This window comes from Cnephaeus nilssonii (assembly GCF_951640355.1).
Source record: "Cnephaeus nilssonii genome assembly, chromosome: 7".
NCBI lineage: Eukaryota > Metazoa > Chordata > Mammalia > Chiroptera > Vespertilionidae > Cnephaeus > Cnephaeus nilssonii.
The window spans coordinates 96,160,616-96,177,755 of record NC_137078.1 but is presented as its reverse complement, the minus strand read 5'-3'; the positions used below and the strand labels follow the sequence as shown (position 1 = coordinate 96,177,755).

The 17,140-nt window shown below is 53.3% G+C and overlaps 1 protein-coding gene across 2 annotated transcripts; it reads left to right on the top strand.

Annotated features, from left to right (window-relative positions):
• Nucleotides 1-216: 216 nt before the first annotated feature.
• On the top strand, nt 217-7,553 carry CFAP107 (cilia and flagella associated protein 107; the record flags this gene model as incomplete). 2 transcript variants are annotated; one of them, XM_079777816.1, is made up of 4 exons in its annotated part: nt 217-330; nt 2,325-2,438; nt 5,430-5,607; nt 7,372-7,553. In XM_079777816.1, the coding sequence occupies 4 exons, from the start codon at nt 217-219 to the stop codon at nt 7,551-7,553; spliced, it is 588 nt and encodes a 195-aa protein (XP_079633942.1). The 2 variants fall into 2 exon arrangements, with proteins under 2 accessions (XP_079633942.1, XP_079633943.1); XM_079777817.1 differs by lacking the exon at nt 2,325-2,438.
• Between the last annotated feature and the right edge of the window lie 9,587 nt (nt 7,554-17,140).

Here is a 17,140-nt window from a genome sequence, read left to right as displayed (position 1 = left end):
GAATCCAAGATCAAGTGACCTCTCCCTGGAAGCTGAAAGTGGACTCTCAAGGCCCTTTTATTCTGTGAGGTTGGCAGGCTGTCATCTACAACTCACTCAAAAGGGTGTCAGAGAAGAAAAAAAAAAAGCACCCCAAACTCAGCAACTTCATAATATCCCCACTCCCGAAACCTTAAAACGGTGTCAAGTCAAGGAAACCTGGGGTGAATCCTTATCATGCAGTTTTCGACTGCAGTAAGTCCACAGTCAGTATATACTCCAAGCTGGAAGGTCGAGAGCAAGTATTCAACCAGAGTGCTCACCGGAAACTGGGTGGAAGAGAGGAGGAAGGTAAGGAAAGAGAGAGGGTGGACAGAGGGCTCAGAGGGGAGGTCTGACAGGGAGAGGTAGGAGTGAAGTCATTACTATATTCAAATTAAGGGCCATAGACGGTTGCCTCTTAAGAATATGGCCTGAGGGTGTCTGTGTGTGCTACATCAGGGAGTTACATTCAAGCCATCATTAAGGTCAACCCCCCCCCCCCCCCCCGTAGTTTGAAAATACCATAGCAGATGTGTCAATATAGTTGTGCTTCCCAGAAGTCTTTGCAGCGAAGTGTTTCTAGGCATCTGATGTTTCCCGTTCCTAATTCCTTTGGACCTTGATTTGAAGACTCTCTGCTCTCCCTGGCCTGGCCCTTACCAGAATTGCTACCTGCCGAGGCAGGCTGGACATCCCTGCAGTGATGTCTGGGATGAGCTGCTGTTCTCTGGCACCTGTTCCACAACCTTGCCCTGCCTGTGCATTTCAGGTTGTTGTTTTTTGTTGTTGTTGTTGTTGTTGTTTTAAGTCCTAGAAGAAACCATAGGCACTAAATATATTTTTATTGATTTCAGAGAGGGAGAGAGAGGGAGAGAGAGATAGAAACACCAGCGATGAGAAAGCATCATTGATTGGCTGCCTGTTGCATGCCCCCAACTGGGGACGGAGCCCAAAACCCAGGCATGTACCTGTGATTGGAATCGAACCCGGAACCCTTTGGTCCTCAAGCTGACACTCTACCCACTGAGCCAAACTGGCTAGGGCTACATTTTAATTTTTACTTTCAAAACAGAACAAATGGGTTCATGGTGTTTCCATGTACTTTAAGGGCCATTTCAAAAGATGGTGGTTTGCCTGAATTGGCCTATTTAACCTTTTGCACTTGGATGTCGAAATTAAAATTACTCTTTGAATGTATCAATAATTTGAAATATAAAAAAATCCAAATAAATAAGTTTGTATGAAAAGAAACTCCAGTTTTTTATTCTACTGCCACGCTTTGTAAAATCTGGGGTATTTAAAAAATTAAATCCTGAGTAGAATAAAGGAATCGAGGAAAAAGCAAGCGAGTGCAAAGGGTTAAAGTTGAGTGTCTTCATTTTTGGCAATCAGGACTGGGAGCCACTATGCTAAGTGAAAGAAGCCAGTCACAGAGGTCAAATACTGTATGATTGCACTTACATGAGGTATCTTGAGTAGTCAAATCCATAGAGATGGAAAGTAGAAGAATGGTGGGTGCCAGGGGCTGAGGGGGGTTGGGGAGGGAGTTGTTGAATGGAGACAGAGTTTCAGTTTGAGATGATGAAAAAGTTCTGGAAATGGATGGTGGTGACGGTAGTTGCACAATAATGTGAATGTACTTAATGCCACTGAAGTGTACACTTAAAAATGGTTAAAATAGTAAATTTCATTATGTATATTTTACCACAATGAGTTTTTAAAATACAAACCAGAAAACATAATAGCTCGGCCAGCGTGGCTCAATAGTTGAGCGTTGACCCATGAACCAGGAGGTCACGGTTCGATTCCAGGTCAGGGCACATGCTCAGTTGTGGGCTCGGTCCCCAGTGTGGGGCGTGCAGGAGGCAGCCCATCGATAAGTCCCTCTCATCACTGATGCTTCTGTCCCTCTCTCCCTCTTCCTTCTTCTCTGAAATCAATAAAAAAAATATTTTTTAAAGAACATAATCTAGCAAGGGAGAAAAGAGTGAGTTGGAAAGACTGAGAACAAAGAAGAAAAAGAAAGGGAGGAGGCAAAGAGAGAGGATCTGGGAGGGAGGAGATGAGAGAGCGAACAGATGCTGACCATGGGAAGTGTCAGGTGACACCAATACCAGCTTCCCCTGGGGGTCCTGAGTGGTGGGGTGCACTCTCCTTTCCCAATCCTGGAAGGACAGGGACAAAAGCCTGGGTTCTGCAGGATGCCCTGGAGTCCTAATGTACCCCTTCTCTGCCCAGCGTCCCATGGCCCAGGAGGTGAGGGGTCACAGCAGAAGTTGTCTTGAATATGTGATCTTTTCCAGTTCATTAGAGCCACTGAGAAGACACCCCAGAGCTCCTACAGTAAAGAGTATGTCCCTTTCCCCGGCCACAGACCGGACCAGATCTCCAGGTGGTATGGGAAGAGGAGAATCGAGGTAAGAGGGAGTGGGGGCCCCATGTTCAGGCTGGGCCCCTCCCCAAGGCTCAGAAGACCCCGCCAGCCCAGTTCCCTCTTGCGAACACAGGACTAGGCTCATCAGGACCCTCCCCAGCTCCTCGGCTGCTGGCGGCACTCACCTTTAGGTCCTGGGGAGCAGAGATCCGTCCAACCCGGAGCTGGTAGCATCCCCACCCTGGGTCCCAGCACTTCCCTGGACCACTTCCCCATTCTGCCCCACGTCTCCAACAGGACACGGGCGAAGGATGGAGCAAACAAACAGGCACACATGGTTAATATTGAGTTCAGGTGACTAGAGTGAGGAATCGCATAAGGTACTCCAACACCACGCGGAGGTGATGTGTAGATGACAGCGCTGTGTGTCATCTCAGCCCCAGCTTCCTGTTCTTTTGTGTAAAAAGTCCATGACCATTCAGCACCCTCACTCGCTGGGTGTCTGTGGTATGTTGTGTTCCAGGCCTGCGGAGCGGGGAGCAGGGAACTGTACTCTCAGGGCACCCCCTTCCCATCACCCCTCCCCGACCCTACACCTGCCTGAATGCGTGGCGGGGCAGGAGGCACAGGACATCTGTCGGATGGGGTGCGTTCTGAAGCTGGAAGAGATTGCTGAGCTCAGCACCCTCATTTTCCCATAAAAGGTGCCAGGGGTGGCGAGTGTCTCGTCTGACGCTGTGTAGCTGGTTGGCCAGGGACCATGTAGGTGGCTGCCCTGAGAGAGAAGGAGGAGTGTCCTGAGAGCGCCCTTCATCTGGTGGCTGGAGTTGTCTTCTGCCTTTGGGGATCCGTGTCAGGGTGAAGGGCGCCAGAGTCTCAGCTCTGTGCTGGCACCCCAACCGTGCTGACACCCTCAGACCACGCCGCTGCTCCGGGCTGCCCCCGTTACCATTAGCGTGCACCGGGGACACGCAAATGCATCTCAGAACCCACCAGCTGGGGCTTCCAGACCCCAACCACCAGTGTACACGAGGCACTTAGCCTCGTCCTCCATGCCCACGCCGTGCCCTTCCTTAAAGACCTCTGGACCCATTGCAAACCCTGACGAAGGGCTAACCACACAGACATAGTCGTTAAAATAAAGACCAGTCCCCCTCTCCCAACACACACGCTAAACAGAGCCCAAGTGATCGGACACTCATTCCTACAGACTCTGAACCGGCCTGTTCGGGTGGCGGCTTCCATGCCATCAGCTCTTCTTTCTGCTTCCTTAGGCACCGCCTCCTCCCCCGGGACCGGTCCCTTCCCATCTCCCATCCCAGCTCTTCTCCCTTCTCAGGAAATGCTCATGGCGCTTCAAGTTGACGGGCAGATGAGGTTATGAGGTTACCAGGGAGGACCCCCTTCTTGTGCTTCTCTCCCAGGCAGGCGTATGAATCCATTTCCATTGTTTCTATCTGATGATGCTTTGCTACCATAGGGCCTTGCTAATCCCAGAGAGCTGCCCCACCAGGGCGGGCTAATTCCTAGACATAGTGAACAGCTGGCTATCATCATGCCTTTCAGATAAAAACCAACACTCCAGAGCCCACCCCCCTCCTTTATCTAAACTCGATCTCCAAGACAGTATCTCCCCGCCTTAAATTACTCCAAGGACAGATGCCCCCAACCAGAGGCACACCCGGAGCCCAGAGCCATCTGAAATTATTCAAACTATGCAATCCTAAACAAACAAACAAACGAACAAACAAACAACCTAACAACCTAGGCAATCCTAAACTTCTGAAACTTGCCTACCCTGCCTGGCCCATTCCCTGGGCCATACTCTCTCTTCTCCTGCCGCTGACCGACCTTTCTGCTTTGCGGGGTGGCCCTGTGTGGCATGGCGTGCCCCCTCCTTTGGGGGCCTTAAGCTCTTCTTTCAAAGGCAGTTGTCTCTATGTCTGTCACCTTACCTGCCCTACCTGATGAGGACAAAAGTCCTGGGAACATTATCAAGACAGCAGGGCCGAGCCCCAAACCAAGAGGAACAGCACGAAAATTCGGGGGGGGGGGGGGTTGTGAGAGGGACTCTCTCCTTTCCTCCCCTCGGCCGATGGGAACCTCTTTAACTTGCCTTCCCTGGCATTGGAAACGCTCTGGGCGCCTGGCGATGGAGACCTTGGGAACCCCTGCTCCCCGTCTGTGCCCATCCCCCTGCCTCCCTCTGGCATTGTGATCTGACTTATTTATGGAACCACCACTTGAAATATTGGGTGCAGCCAGCATTTCCAGACCAGAGCAGACACAGGCCTCCCTGTCTGCTCCAGACAAGAGGACGGGCGTGAAAATCAACATTATCCTCCCTGTAAATCAGCCCAGCCCCCCAGGACCCCCGTCCGGGGCCAAGAGGATTTTCTTAGGAAAAGCACCATTTCAGGCAAACGTCCCAGGGCAAGGAGAACATGGCTTTCTTCTCCCTGTAAATTACTCCCCACCAAAGCAACCCCGCCCCAGGTGTCCAGCCATAAATCCTGGGCAGGAGAAAGCCATGCATGAGGCGTCTCTGACTCTTCCCATAGTAACCGAAGGAAATACAAGGTGCATGCGTCAGGCCCCGCCGGGGGTCAGCGTCTTCTTTGGAAATGGGCACTGGGTGGATGAGACTCAGACAAACCACAGGGTCTGCCTTCAGCTCCCAGGGGCAGGCAGCCAGACGGTGCTGGCTCTTCCTAGTCAGCGGGCCTCCTGACTTTCACACGAATATGTCCCCAGAGCTCACGGACTTGGCCGAGGCTGGGGACCACTCCTACGGAGAGCCCACGGCAGCCGAGCTGAGCCCGGTGTTTGAAGGTGAGCCGTATCGGGTCAGGACAGACAAGTGTGTTTCCTGTTCGGCGGCCCCGAGAGCCCACGTAGCCACACTTGCCGGCGCCCGTGGGGGCCCCCTGGCCGTCAGCTCCACGGACCGCCAAGGCAGGCGACTCTGCCTCCGTCCACGGCCAGGTGAGGCCTTGCTCCCTCAGTCACATGCCCGTCGTGTCTGTCCTTCCAGGGGCTCCCGTACAAACACCTGATCACCCACCACCAGGAGCCCTCGCACCGCCACCTGATCAGCACGTACGACGACCATTACAACCGGCACAATTATAACCCGGGCCTGCCCCCGCAGCGCACCTGGAATAGACATAAGTTGCTGTGGCTTCCAGAGAAAAACGACTTCCCCCTTCTGGGTATTTGTCTAATTCGGGATCTCCCCCTGTGTTGGGCTGTAAGGGGTCTGCACCTGCCCAGGACTGAGGTGTGCCCGGCTCACGCCAAAGGACTCTCACGGGGGACCCGGACTCCAGGAGAGCATTAGAATGAGATGATGGGGGCAGGGGGGGGTGGTCCTATTTGCCCCCAGGGCTGCCGTCTCCTCCTCCTCCTCCTCCTCCTCCTCCTCCTCCTCCTCCTCCTCCTCCTCCTTCTTCTCCTCCTCCTCCTCCTCCCCCTCTTCCTCCTCCTCTTCCTTCTTCTCCTCCTCTTCCTCTTCCTTCTCCTCCTCCTCCTCCTCCTCCTCCTCCTCCTCCTCCTCCTCCTCCTCCTCCTCCTCCTCCTCCTCCTCCTTCTTCTTCTTCTTCTTCTTCTTCTTCTTCTTCTTCTTCTTCTTTTCTTTTTAATATATTTTTATTGATTTCAGAGAGGAAGGGAGAGAGAGAGAAAAACATCCATGAGAGAGAATCATTGATCAGCTGCCTCTTGCCTGCTCCCCACTGGGGATCAAGCCGCAACCCGGGCATGCGCCCTGATCGGGGATCAAACCGTGACCTCCTGGTTCATAGGTCAACGCTCAACCACTGAGCCCCGCCGGCCGGGCACACTTCATAAATAGTACCATGTCCGGGTGCCGGCATATGGCAGCATCTGGAGACACAGCCATGACAAACAGGGAGGGACTCCTGCCCTCGGGGACTTGATATTCAGTCAGGACACAGCTGAGACACCTCGAGGGAAAAGGACAGTGAGTGAGCTAGTAAATGAGATAACTTTGGACCGGGACAGGTGCTCCGAAGAAAAGATAGAGAGTGAGGCGGGTCTCCGTGGACCTCCTCTGGGTGGGATGATGAGGGAGGGGCTGTCCAGAGGAGATAATTGAGTTGAGAAGGAGGGAGCCTGTGGGGATTAAGGGGAGGAGCATTCCAGGGTGAGAGTAGCTAGTGAAAAAGATGCAAGACAGGAGGAGAGGACGACCCCACAGGGACCCACGGGCCACAGTAGGTGCGGATTTTGTCCTTCCCACAGTCCCAAGACTCTGGAGGGATTTGCGTAGGAGACTACCCTGCTCTGATGTACCCTTCAAGCTACCCTGGCCCTTAGCATCCACCCCTTTGCAGTCCTACCTTCTATGCAAAGGGACCCCGAGGATATTTTTCCATTGATTTTTTTTTTTGAGAGGGAGAGAGTGGAAGAGAGAGGGAACGACAGAGAAATATCGATGTGAGAGAAACACCTGGATTGGTTGCCTCCTGCACACGCCCTGACCAGGGCCCAGGCCGGGGAGGAGTGCCCTTGATCAGAATCGAACCTGAGGACTCTGTCCACTGAGCCAGACCGGCTGGGGCTGCTCTGTCACTTTGGCAGGGGTTTCTTCATCTCACAAGCCCACGCTGCTCCCGCCCCCCTTGGGTTGGGGTAGTTACCAAAGAGCAGGCAGGGCTGCCCTCAGCCTGGGCACTGGGCAGGCTTTTCTGAGGCCTCCAGCAGTTCGGGTCCCTCCTGAGTACACAGGGAGCAGGCCCCCACCTGCGACTCCTGGGGAGGGGGGTACTGGCGGAGCCAACATTCCGCTGCAGGCCTGCTTTCCCCCTCCCCCCTTCTGGACACTGCCAACTGAATCCCTGATCCCACAGCCTGGGAAGCCTCCGTGTCCCCTCCCCCCTCCCTCTCCCCCCACTGCCTGTGGGGCAGGCCCCATGCTCTGAGCCCTGTCCACCCAAACCCTGTTTCTCTTGCAGTTCCCCCTACAAACTACGGACTCTACGAGCAGCTGAAGCAGAGATGGCTCACCCCCGAGGCTGGCCTGGGAAAGAGCACTTACACTTTGTCCTACCCCAGACCGCTGCCGTGCGCTCTGTCCCGGCGGGAGCATGCCATCCCGGTCCCTCCCCAGCGCCTGCAGCCCATCCCACGCTTCTGAGAACTGCCACCCCACCCACAGCACAGGCAGAACCAACTGGAGACCTACTGTGCGACTGGACCTGCCAGAGAGCAGGCAGCTGCAGATGCACCCCGAGTTTTAAATGCAGCCCGTTGAGGGTCCCTCAGAGTCATGGTCTGTGGTGTGGGGTTCCCCACGTCCTCCACGCCCGCAGGTTCCTTTCTTGTCCAGCCCACAATTAAAGCTCTTTGACACGGCGGAGTGTCACGTATGTGCAGAAGAGAGAACGTTAGGAGAAGGACCCTAAAGTTCCTCTCCCCCAGTTCACGGGAAGGGAAACTGGGCCCCAGAGAGGTCATGTGGCTCCAAGTTCCCACAGTTGGCACATGCCTTCCGGGAGTCTGGTCCAATGGGAGAAACGAATCTGACTAGGGGGTGCATCTGGAAAAGCCCACGGAATAATAGTCCCACGGAGTTACGAGGTGGGCAGCAGGGGAGGTCCAGGGTGCCCATCGCTGCCTGAGCAGAGGAGCACGACCCCCAGGGCTCAGAGGAAGGGAAGGCGCCCAGCAACCCCCTCCACCTCCCAACTCGCAGTGACAAATTGTGAGACATGCTCACCTGTCCGAATTCAGATAACCGACTACGAGGCAGGAGTAGGACGAAAGCGAGACCTTTAATGCGCTCTGGGGAGCGGGTGTCTGTCCGGTTGGACAAGCACACCTGGAGTAGGGACCACAGCCTGTTGATCCCCCTAGGGTGCGCCTCTTACGTCGCCTGGGTCTTACTCTCTCCCATTGGGCCATTAGAAAAATTGGGCTGAGGCCTTTTCTAGTTGCCTCCCCTCCCTCCCCTCCTTCCCCCTCCCTCTCCATCTCCCTTCCCTCTCCCCCTACCTCTCCCCCCTCCCCCATCCTGTGTAGCTGAGGCGGGCACCTTGGGGGTTTCCACTGTGATGCTGGCCACGTCCACAGTTCTTTGCTCTTAAGTCCTCTTCCCTCCTCCCTCCATTCTGTTGGCCCTGGGGAAATCAGTAACCGTTTCCATTAAGAGTTGACTCTGCTGGAGATGAATCACAGGCCCCCTTCCTACACACATGAACGGGGGTGCTGTCCTGGCGCAGGGACCATGTGCTGCCCTGGCCCAGGGCGGAGTCTCCTGAGGCACCTTCTATCACCCATGTGGCGTCCACCTCGGGTTGAGGACAACAGGTCCCTGATCTGCTTCCTCTGAGTGTGGGGATTGGACATGGAGAGTCTTCCTGTGAATGGCCTTTCTCTGCCTTCTGTCACCACCCCAGTTGTTTGCATTCACTACTGTAGAGGCAGCGCTTGGGATAGAGTTGGTGCTTACAATCCTGGGCTGGAAGAATGGACCATTGTCTGTTGGGAACTCCCCAAGGAGCCCCTACCCTGCCACACCCCTGACAGCCACTCTCATTCTCCAGTTTGAGCCTCCATCCAGCTGCTTCCTGTCAACAAAAAAAATGTGCAACCCAGTAGACAATCCTACATAATAAAAGGCTAATATGCAAATTGACTTAACGGCAGAATGACTGGTCACTATGACACGCACTGACCACCAGGGGGCAGACGCTCAATGCAGGAGCTGCCCCCTGGTGGTCAGTGCACTCCAACAGAGGGAGCGCCACTCAGAAGCCGGGCTCAGGGCTGGCAAGCATAGCCCCGGTGGCTGGAGCCTCTCCCACCTCTGTGGCAGTGCTAAGGATGTCTGACTGCCGGCTTGAGAGTGCCTAAGCCAGCAGTCAGACACTCCCGGAAGCAAGATTGCATCAGGCTGAGAAAAATGCTTCCCGGTTTCTGTTCTGCATTTAGATCTGAGGGAATGTAAGGAAGATTACAGGGAGGTGGGAGAGAGCAAAGTGCGGAGATCTCTAATTGGATTACAGGATACTTAACAAGATCATGCCCTCTCCAGAGGGGTCTGAAAAAGGGGCATTTCAAAGGCGAGTTCAGCTAGATCTACAAAAACAATGGAGAGAGGAACCTGCTATAGGCCTTGGGTGTGACTACCCACCACCACCTGCCCGGTTAGAAATTTATGATCAGATCACCCTATGAGGTTACCTTCAGTTAGATTTATTTATTTATTTTAATTTCTTTATTGATTATGGTATCACATAATTGTCCTCATCCCCCCCATTCCCATTCCAAACCCCTCCCCATGTATTCCCCCACCCCCCTGTTGTCCGTGACCACTGGTTAGGCTTATATGCATGCATACAAGTCCTTTGGTTGATCTCTCCCCCTTTCCCCCACCCTCCCCTACCTTCCCTCTGAGGTTTGACAGTCTGATTGATGCTTCCCTGTCTCCGGGTCTGTTCTTGTTCATCAGCTTATGTTGTTCATTATTTCCCCTAGATGCGTGAGATCATGTGATACAAGATTTATTTTTTAAATATATATTTATTTCAGAGAGAGGAAGAGAGGGGGAGAGAGAGAAACATGGAAGAGAGAGAAACTTTGATCAGCTACATACACCCTACTGGGGATAGAGCCCACAACTCAGGAATGCACCTAGACGGGTATTGAACAAGCGACCTCCCAGGGCATGGGACAACACTCAACCAACTGAGCCACACCAGCCAGGGCACAGATTTATTACAGACCCCCCTTTATTGATCCTTAAACCCCTGCCCCAAGATGGACCTCTGTCCCTAGACCCCAACCCTTTCTGATGCCCAAAGACCCATATTCTCCCCAGAGCTCAGCTTCTCCCCTCCTGACTCAGAGGGCGCTGAGCTGCCTCAGCTCTCCCAGCCTCAGAGGGGAACCATCTCTTGACTCTCATCCTCCAAACCTGCCAGCCGCCGCCCGTCTCACATGTTCTGCCACTAAAACAAGCAAACAACAAATAACTGTTGTTTCTTCTGCTTTGTAGGAAAATGAATAGAACTATTCTGTGAATTTTTCTTTTCTTATAGTTTGGTCACTTGCTATCGCATTCTAGCAAGAAAAGGAAAAAAGGAAGAGAAAATAAATTGAGCTGTGGGGGACTAAGAGCCAGGTCAGGGCCTCCCTGGGAAGATCTTCAGTGTCAGCACCACCATCCGCCACAGGTGTCCCAGGTGGGTTCTAACCATCACGCCTGCTCATAGAGGAGGAACAGGCCGGGGGATTGACTGGCCCGAGGTCACACAGGGAGTGAGTCTCTGAGCTAGAATGTGAATCCAGGCAGGGTGCCCTGGGCATGCCTGCTCTGCCCTTGTGCAAAACTGCCACTCCCGCCCTAGCTGGTTTGCCTCAGTGGATAGAGCGTCGGCCTGAGAACTGGAAGGCCCTATGTTCGATTCTGGTCAAGGGCACATGCCAGGGCTGTGGGCTCGATCCCCAGTGGGGGACTTGCAGGAGGCAGCCGATCCATGATTCTCTCTCATCGTGGATGTTTCTATCTCTCCCTCCCTCTTCCTTCTTCTCTGAAATCAATAAAAATATATTTTAAAAAACACATATGTATTATTCCACCTCCATGTATTAAAATGTATACTTGTACAATGTCTAAAAACAAAACTAAACACAAACAAAAAACTGCCTCTCCCTTCCAGGAAAGGCCAGCAGAAGCCCAGTTCAGGTCCCACTGGGCACGTGTGGGTCTACTGTGCCCTTGGCTCATGGGCCCACAGGTGTGTGGTTGCAGGTGTTTTGAGCTGCAGACAAATCCATGATTCCTAGCGGAGGTAGCCTGGGTTTGTTCTGTCCTTTTCCAGGAGAGCTCAGCTACAGGCCTCAGCACTCACTCCGGTGCCTCCTGTCCTCACTCCAGTGGCGCTGTCTTCTCCATGTGACTCAGAGTTCCCCAGAGTCAGAGCGTGGCACACACACTGGGTGCTCAGGGGAGTCTGTGGGGTGAGTGACTGACAGGAGAAGGATGGGGGCCTAGAGGAAGGCTGTGCAGGCCAAGACCTCCCCGTGGCAGCAATGGGCTGGCCACAGCTGGCCTTCCTCACACCGCCAAGGGCCACACATTCATTCCACAGATGTCTAAGGGGCCATGATTGCACTCTGGCCTCCCTGAGCCTCCGGTTCTGCACACCACAAGAATGTCAGACAAACACAGAACAGAGCGATATTGGGGCACAGGCCTACTGAAGTGGGGACTTTGGGGAGTGGTGGTCATAAGAGAGATCATTGGGGGTGTGATGAAGTGAAGGGGTGCCATGAGGGCAGGAATGGGGCCATGGAGACACAGTGTAGTGAAGGAAGGCTTGTGGTATCCACGAAGGGTTCTCTGTGGAAGAACCTCTTCCCTGTGATAAACATCGCCTGGTGGCAGCTGTCATGATGTTGACAGGGTTACATTCTATTGGCCCACATTTTTTTCTGTCCCTGGCTCCACGATCCCAAAGAGCCCATCTCATCCACCCTCAATGCCTTTTGGGCTTGAAAATGTCTAACTCCCTGGGCTGACCCCTTCCCCCTCAGCTCACATTCTTAGATTTAAACTTCTCCACCCAGATTGCTGAGCTAATCCCATCTTTCCCAGAGCAGACCCACCCTTTCCTCCTGGGTGGGACAGAAGATGGAATCTCTCCCTTTGCCCTCTAGGATGGCACTGTCTCCCCTCCAGCTTGTCTCCTTTTAAATCCTGAATTCAGCCAGAAAAGAATCTTTCCATCTCTCTTTTTTCCAAGAAAAACCCCCATTTTTTCCATGGCCCTGGGTCATTCACAGGTTCCATTACGAGGGCCCAGCGCCACCCTGCCCAGCCCTGACCCCTGCTTCTCATGGTCCCTGTGACCTGACCTCCCTCAGAGAAGCCTTGGGGTCTAGGGACAGCCACAACCTCAGTTGCCCACCACTTGCTCCCTGAGGAGCTCATGTTCTGCTATGTCACCTGACATAAAACCGAACTTGGTGCATGGACACATTTCCTTTGTTTTCTTGGGGATGGCACCATTGTCTTCTCCAGGATGTTTTAACTCTGCATTGTTCTGACAACTTTGATGTGGCCAAAGACCCCCAGCAACCATGCTCTCCGGTTTTGTTCTTTCCTATTTAACCTCAGGATCCCATTACACTTTCACTGTCTCACACTGAGGATGAACCTATGGGCCATCAGTCAACCTCAGTCAGTGTCTGTGGAAGGGATCAATGAGCCAGGCCTCCTCCTTGCCCCTCCCTAACTTTCTCTCAATCCATTAATCTGAAGAGAGGCAATAATCCCGTTAGGATTAAGAGATGAAGACTGAGGGTTCTGATTGGATGTTAGCCTTTGAGAAGGTGTCTAAACACCAGGCACCAGAGCAGAGATTCAGAATCCTCCAGCTCTGCAGTGACGTGGTTCTCCACCAGGTCTGAGATCTGAGCCCCAGCCAACCCGGTCACAGGAGGTAAGTTACCGACCTCAGGTAAGGCAGCCGGCCTCATGGTGGCACCGAAGCCTGACATGGCACAGAGAGCTTTCCCTTTTTTTTTTCTTTTTACAGACAAACAGATTGAAGGGATTGATTTTGCCTCTTAGTGTAGTTTTGCCTGAATTTCACACATTTGGATTTGTGCTTTGGTTTATTTATAAATGTGTAACCAAGTTGATTCCCTACGCGCCCCCCCCCCCCTCGCCCCCAATGAAAACATCTTAACTGGTTTTATTTCTGGTAATTTTAAATATTAAGTTTGTGTCCCTAGGTTATTCTGAAATTTCCCCCAAAAAAAGGTGGGGGTCAGCTTTCAGGCCCTTCAGTACCCACTTCCCAGGCAGACTGGAATGAAAGATGTGGGTGCTTCTGAGATGCTTGTTCAGGGGCCTGCAGCGGAGCTATGGCTCTGTGGTCACCTAGCCCAGAATGGGACTCTCTAAACTGAGGCTCTCACCATTGCCAGGCATGGGCTTTGGCCCTGAGTTGATTCCTGTGGAAACGGTGAGTCAGAGGATGGGGCTCAAAGGCTTGGCCTGACAAGGATGCCTTGTTCCCTGGACGTTTCCACAGGATTCCTTCGGAGCACCTTGAGGATGAGTATCAGGACCCCACCCACACTCCTGAAGCTGGCAGGAGAGAGCCTGCTGAGGGACCAGGCCTCAGCCATCGCAGCTCTAGAGTACCTGCCTGCCGAGCTCTTCTGGCTGCTGTTCATCCTGGCCTACCGTAGTAGACACTACTCGTTCCTGAAGGCAATGGCTCAAGCCTGGCCCTACCCTGTCCTCCCTCTGGGGCGCCTGATGCAGCCACCTCGGGTCAAGGTCTTAAAAGCTGTGTTGGATGGGCTTGACATTCTGCTTGCCCAGAAGGTTCGCCCCAGGTAAGGCTGCTCCAGGTGCCTGGTAGAGTCCTGGACATCCCGGAGACAGCGGGCATCAGGGCGTGCGGAGGGCCTAAGGGGGGACCCGAGGTTTCTGACGGTGCTAGTAAGGTTCAGGGAGCCCTGGCACACTGCTGAGCTCACTGGGGCGTGGAGGACTGCCTACTGGGCAGAAGCACCTGCAAAACGTTCCCTGCCTCCTCCCAGTGGTACTTATAGGTGTGAGAAGTGCGGACCAGGAGAGATGGATGGAGATGAGCAAAGTAAACAGAGGGAAGAGGAGAGTAAGGGAGAAGCTGACCTTGGGATTCAAAATAGAATCTCAGGGTTGGAGGGGAGTCTGATTGTTGCCTCAACTCAGATGCTCATTCTTCCCTGCCCTCATTCTGTTCTATTTAATAAAACTTTTATTTTTTTTTTACTGATTTCAGAGAGGAAGGGAGAGATAGAGATAGAAACACCAATGATGAGAGTGAATCATTGATCAGCTGCCTCCTCCCAAAGCTCCCCTCTACACTGGGCATTGATCCTGCAAACCAGGAATATGTCCTGATTGGGAAGCAAATCATGACCTTCTGGTTCATAGGGAGATGCTCAACCACACTGTCCATAAAGCATCTTAGCCAATGCCCTGTTGACCTGAGAGAATCTCTGATAATGGCCTGCTTTCCCCACAGGAGGTGGAAACTGCGGGTGCTGGATTTAAGGGACACGGGTGCCAAGTTCAGGAGAATGTGGTGTGGATGCATGACCCATAAGCGCTTATTGACAGGACGAGTGGCTGTGCACAGGTCCAGCCCCAACATGGAGCACCCCTTAGCTCCCGTGGAGGTGTTCCTAGACCTTAACTTCAATGAAAGGGACAGGGATGAGTTTTTCATGTACGTCATCCAATGGGCCCAGGAGAGGAAAGGGCTGCTACACCTGTGCTGCAAGACGCTGAGGATCGCTGAGGGGCCCTTCCGGAGGGTGAGGAAGGTCCTGGATGCGGTGCAGCTGGACTGCATCCAGGAGGTGGAAGTGAACTGCACCTGGGACCTGCCCACCCTGGGGAAGTTTGCTGTTTATCTGGGTCAGATGAGGAACCTGCAGAGACTCTCTCTCTCCCACATCCACATGTTGAGTGAGGAGGATGAAGAGCAGGAGGACGAGGAGGAGGAGCAGGAGGAAGAGGAAGAGGAGCAGGAGGAGGAGGAGTGGGACAAGGAACAGCAGGAGGAGCAGCAATCCTTTTCCCAATTCCTCTCTCAGATGCTCGGGCTGCAGCACCTCAGGGAGCTCGACATGGATTCCCCCTCCTTCCTCCAAGGCCGTCTGGACCAGATGCTCAGGTGAGCTGTGTAACAGTGGACACAGCCCCTGAATGTCAAGGGAGTGGTCTTAGGTACTTTGAAGGGTGGTATCCTATGAGCACTTTCGGAAGCATGTTTTAAAATCTGCCTGTCAGGATGGGTAACAGAACTGGCACAATGAGAAACACAGTGAGCCTGGGTGTGTGAATTCTTCCTTAGGGAGAGATGTCTAAGTGATGAGGCCTTGGGAAGAGGGGAGCAAGGACGAAAAGCCACATCGGATGGAATATTTCCAGACATAAGCTCTGTGCCCACCAGCCATGTGAACACACATGAGCCTGCCTCAGATTCCCCATCTGTCAGAGGTGGCCCTGGGCCCCAGGAAGGTTATTAGAGAAAGGAAAGGCATGATTCCCCAGCTTAGGGAGCAGGAGTGGAAAGGACTGCAGAGTGAGAGGTGGTCGTAGTGATGTAGGAATGGAAGTCACCTCTGCAGACTGGCCTTCCCAGATGTTGCTGCAGGATCTTGCACAGGTATGCTCTATCGCTCTCTTAAATCCTCACCTGAGGATATTTTTCCCATTGATTTTTAGAGAGTGGAAGAGAGGAGAAGAGAGAGAGAGAAACATCTATGTGAGAGTGACACATGAATTGGTTACTCCCTGCTCATGCCCCAACCAGGGCCAGGGATTGAGCCTACAAATGAGGTGCATGTGCTTTAGTGGTAATCACCTGAGACACGTCAATCCAAGGCCAACACTCTATCCACTGAGTCAGACCAGTTAGTGCCATGTTTGTTTTTTATGTATTACATGAACAAGCGTCATGTGGCCCAGATGTCTGGTGCCTGGAGCCAAGCAGTGGACAGAAGGAAGCCTGAGTTGACAGCATTCTTGTTTTTTTCTCCCAATCATAAGGTGCAAGGCTGCCCACCCTTGACCTAGACTCTGTCAGGCACTCTGAGCACGTCCCCAGGGTTTTTCATATGCCCAGGCACCCTCCAGAGGGCAGTGCTCTGCTTGGCAGCTGAAGAACAAAAGCTCTGAAGATGTGCTGAACTTGACCCAGCCTAAAAGGAGACTGGGCTTCCTGGGTGTTTCCCTTCATCAGATTGTCAGGACAACCCTGGGCCTGGACAAATCGGTCTTCTCCCACATGGAGGCCCCCTCCTCCTGCCACCCTGGTCCCCAGGAACTAACTGCTCTGTGTCTCCCCAGGTGCCTGCAGACCCCCTTGGAAAAACTCACCATAACGCATTGCCAGAGCCTGACCCATTCAGACCTGACACACCTGTTCCAGTGCCCGAACCTCAGGCAGCTGAAGTCCCTGTGGCTGTTTGGCCTCAGTCTCATTGATTTTCATCCTGAGCCGCTCCGAGCTCTGCTGGAAGCAGTGGCACCCACCCTCCAGGAACTGCACCTCGATAAGTGTGCCATGGTGGACTCCCAAGTCGAGGCCATCCTGCCTGTCCTGAGCCTCTGCCACCAGCTCAGGGAGTTCACCATCTCTGAGAACAACTTCTCGGTGGCCACCGTGGGGAAGCTGCTGCGCCACACAGCCGGGCTGCCCCGTTTAGAGCACGAGCTGTACCCCGCCCCCCTGGAGTGTTACACGACCCAGGGGACTGTCAACCAGGACAGACTTGCCCTGGTCCGGGCTGAGCTGACGGGGATACTGAGGGAGTTAGGACAGCCCAGGACCATCTGTCTTGGCAACAAGCACTGTAAGCGATGTGGCATCACTAAATTTTATGACGTGGCGTTTTCATGACTTGTAACCGTGCTGTGTCCCGGTAATGACCCTCTTCAGTGGGAACACTCAGCAAAAGCTTTGTTCTGGGCCCTTGGAAGCTGTAATATAGAACCGGGGTGCATTATGCAGGGGACACGCACATATCAGGTTCATGCTCACTGTGAATGGGGAAAGGAAGGGACCCAGCGCGGGTCCGCAATGACAAGGTCAAATGTTGGGGAGTTCATGGGACCTCAGCGGGTAAGGTCCTAGAATCAGAAACATGAATTTGATTTGCTTGTGGAGGGGGGAGGGGATTTGGGCTCGAGGTCCAGGTGTGGGAGTG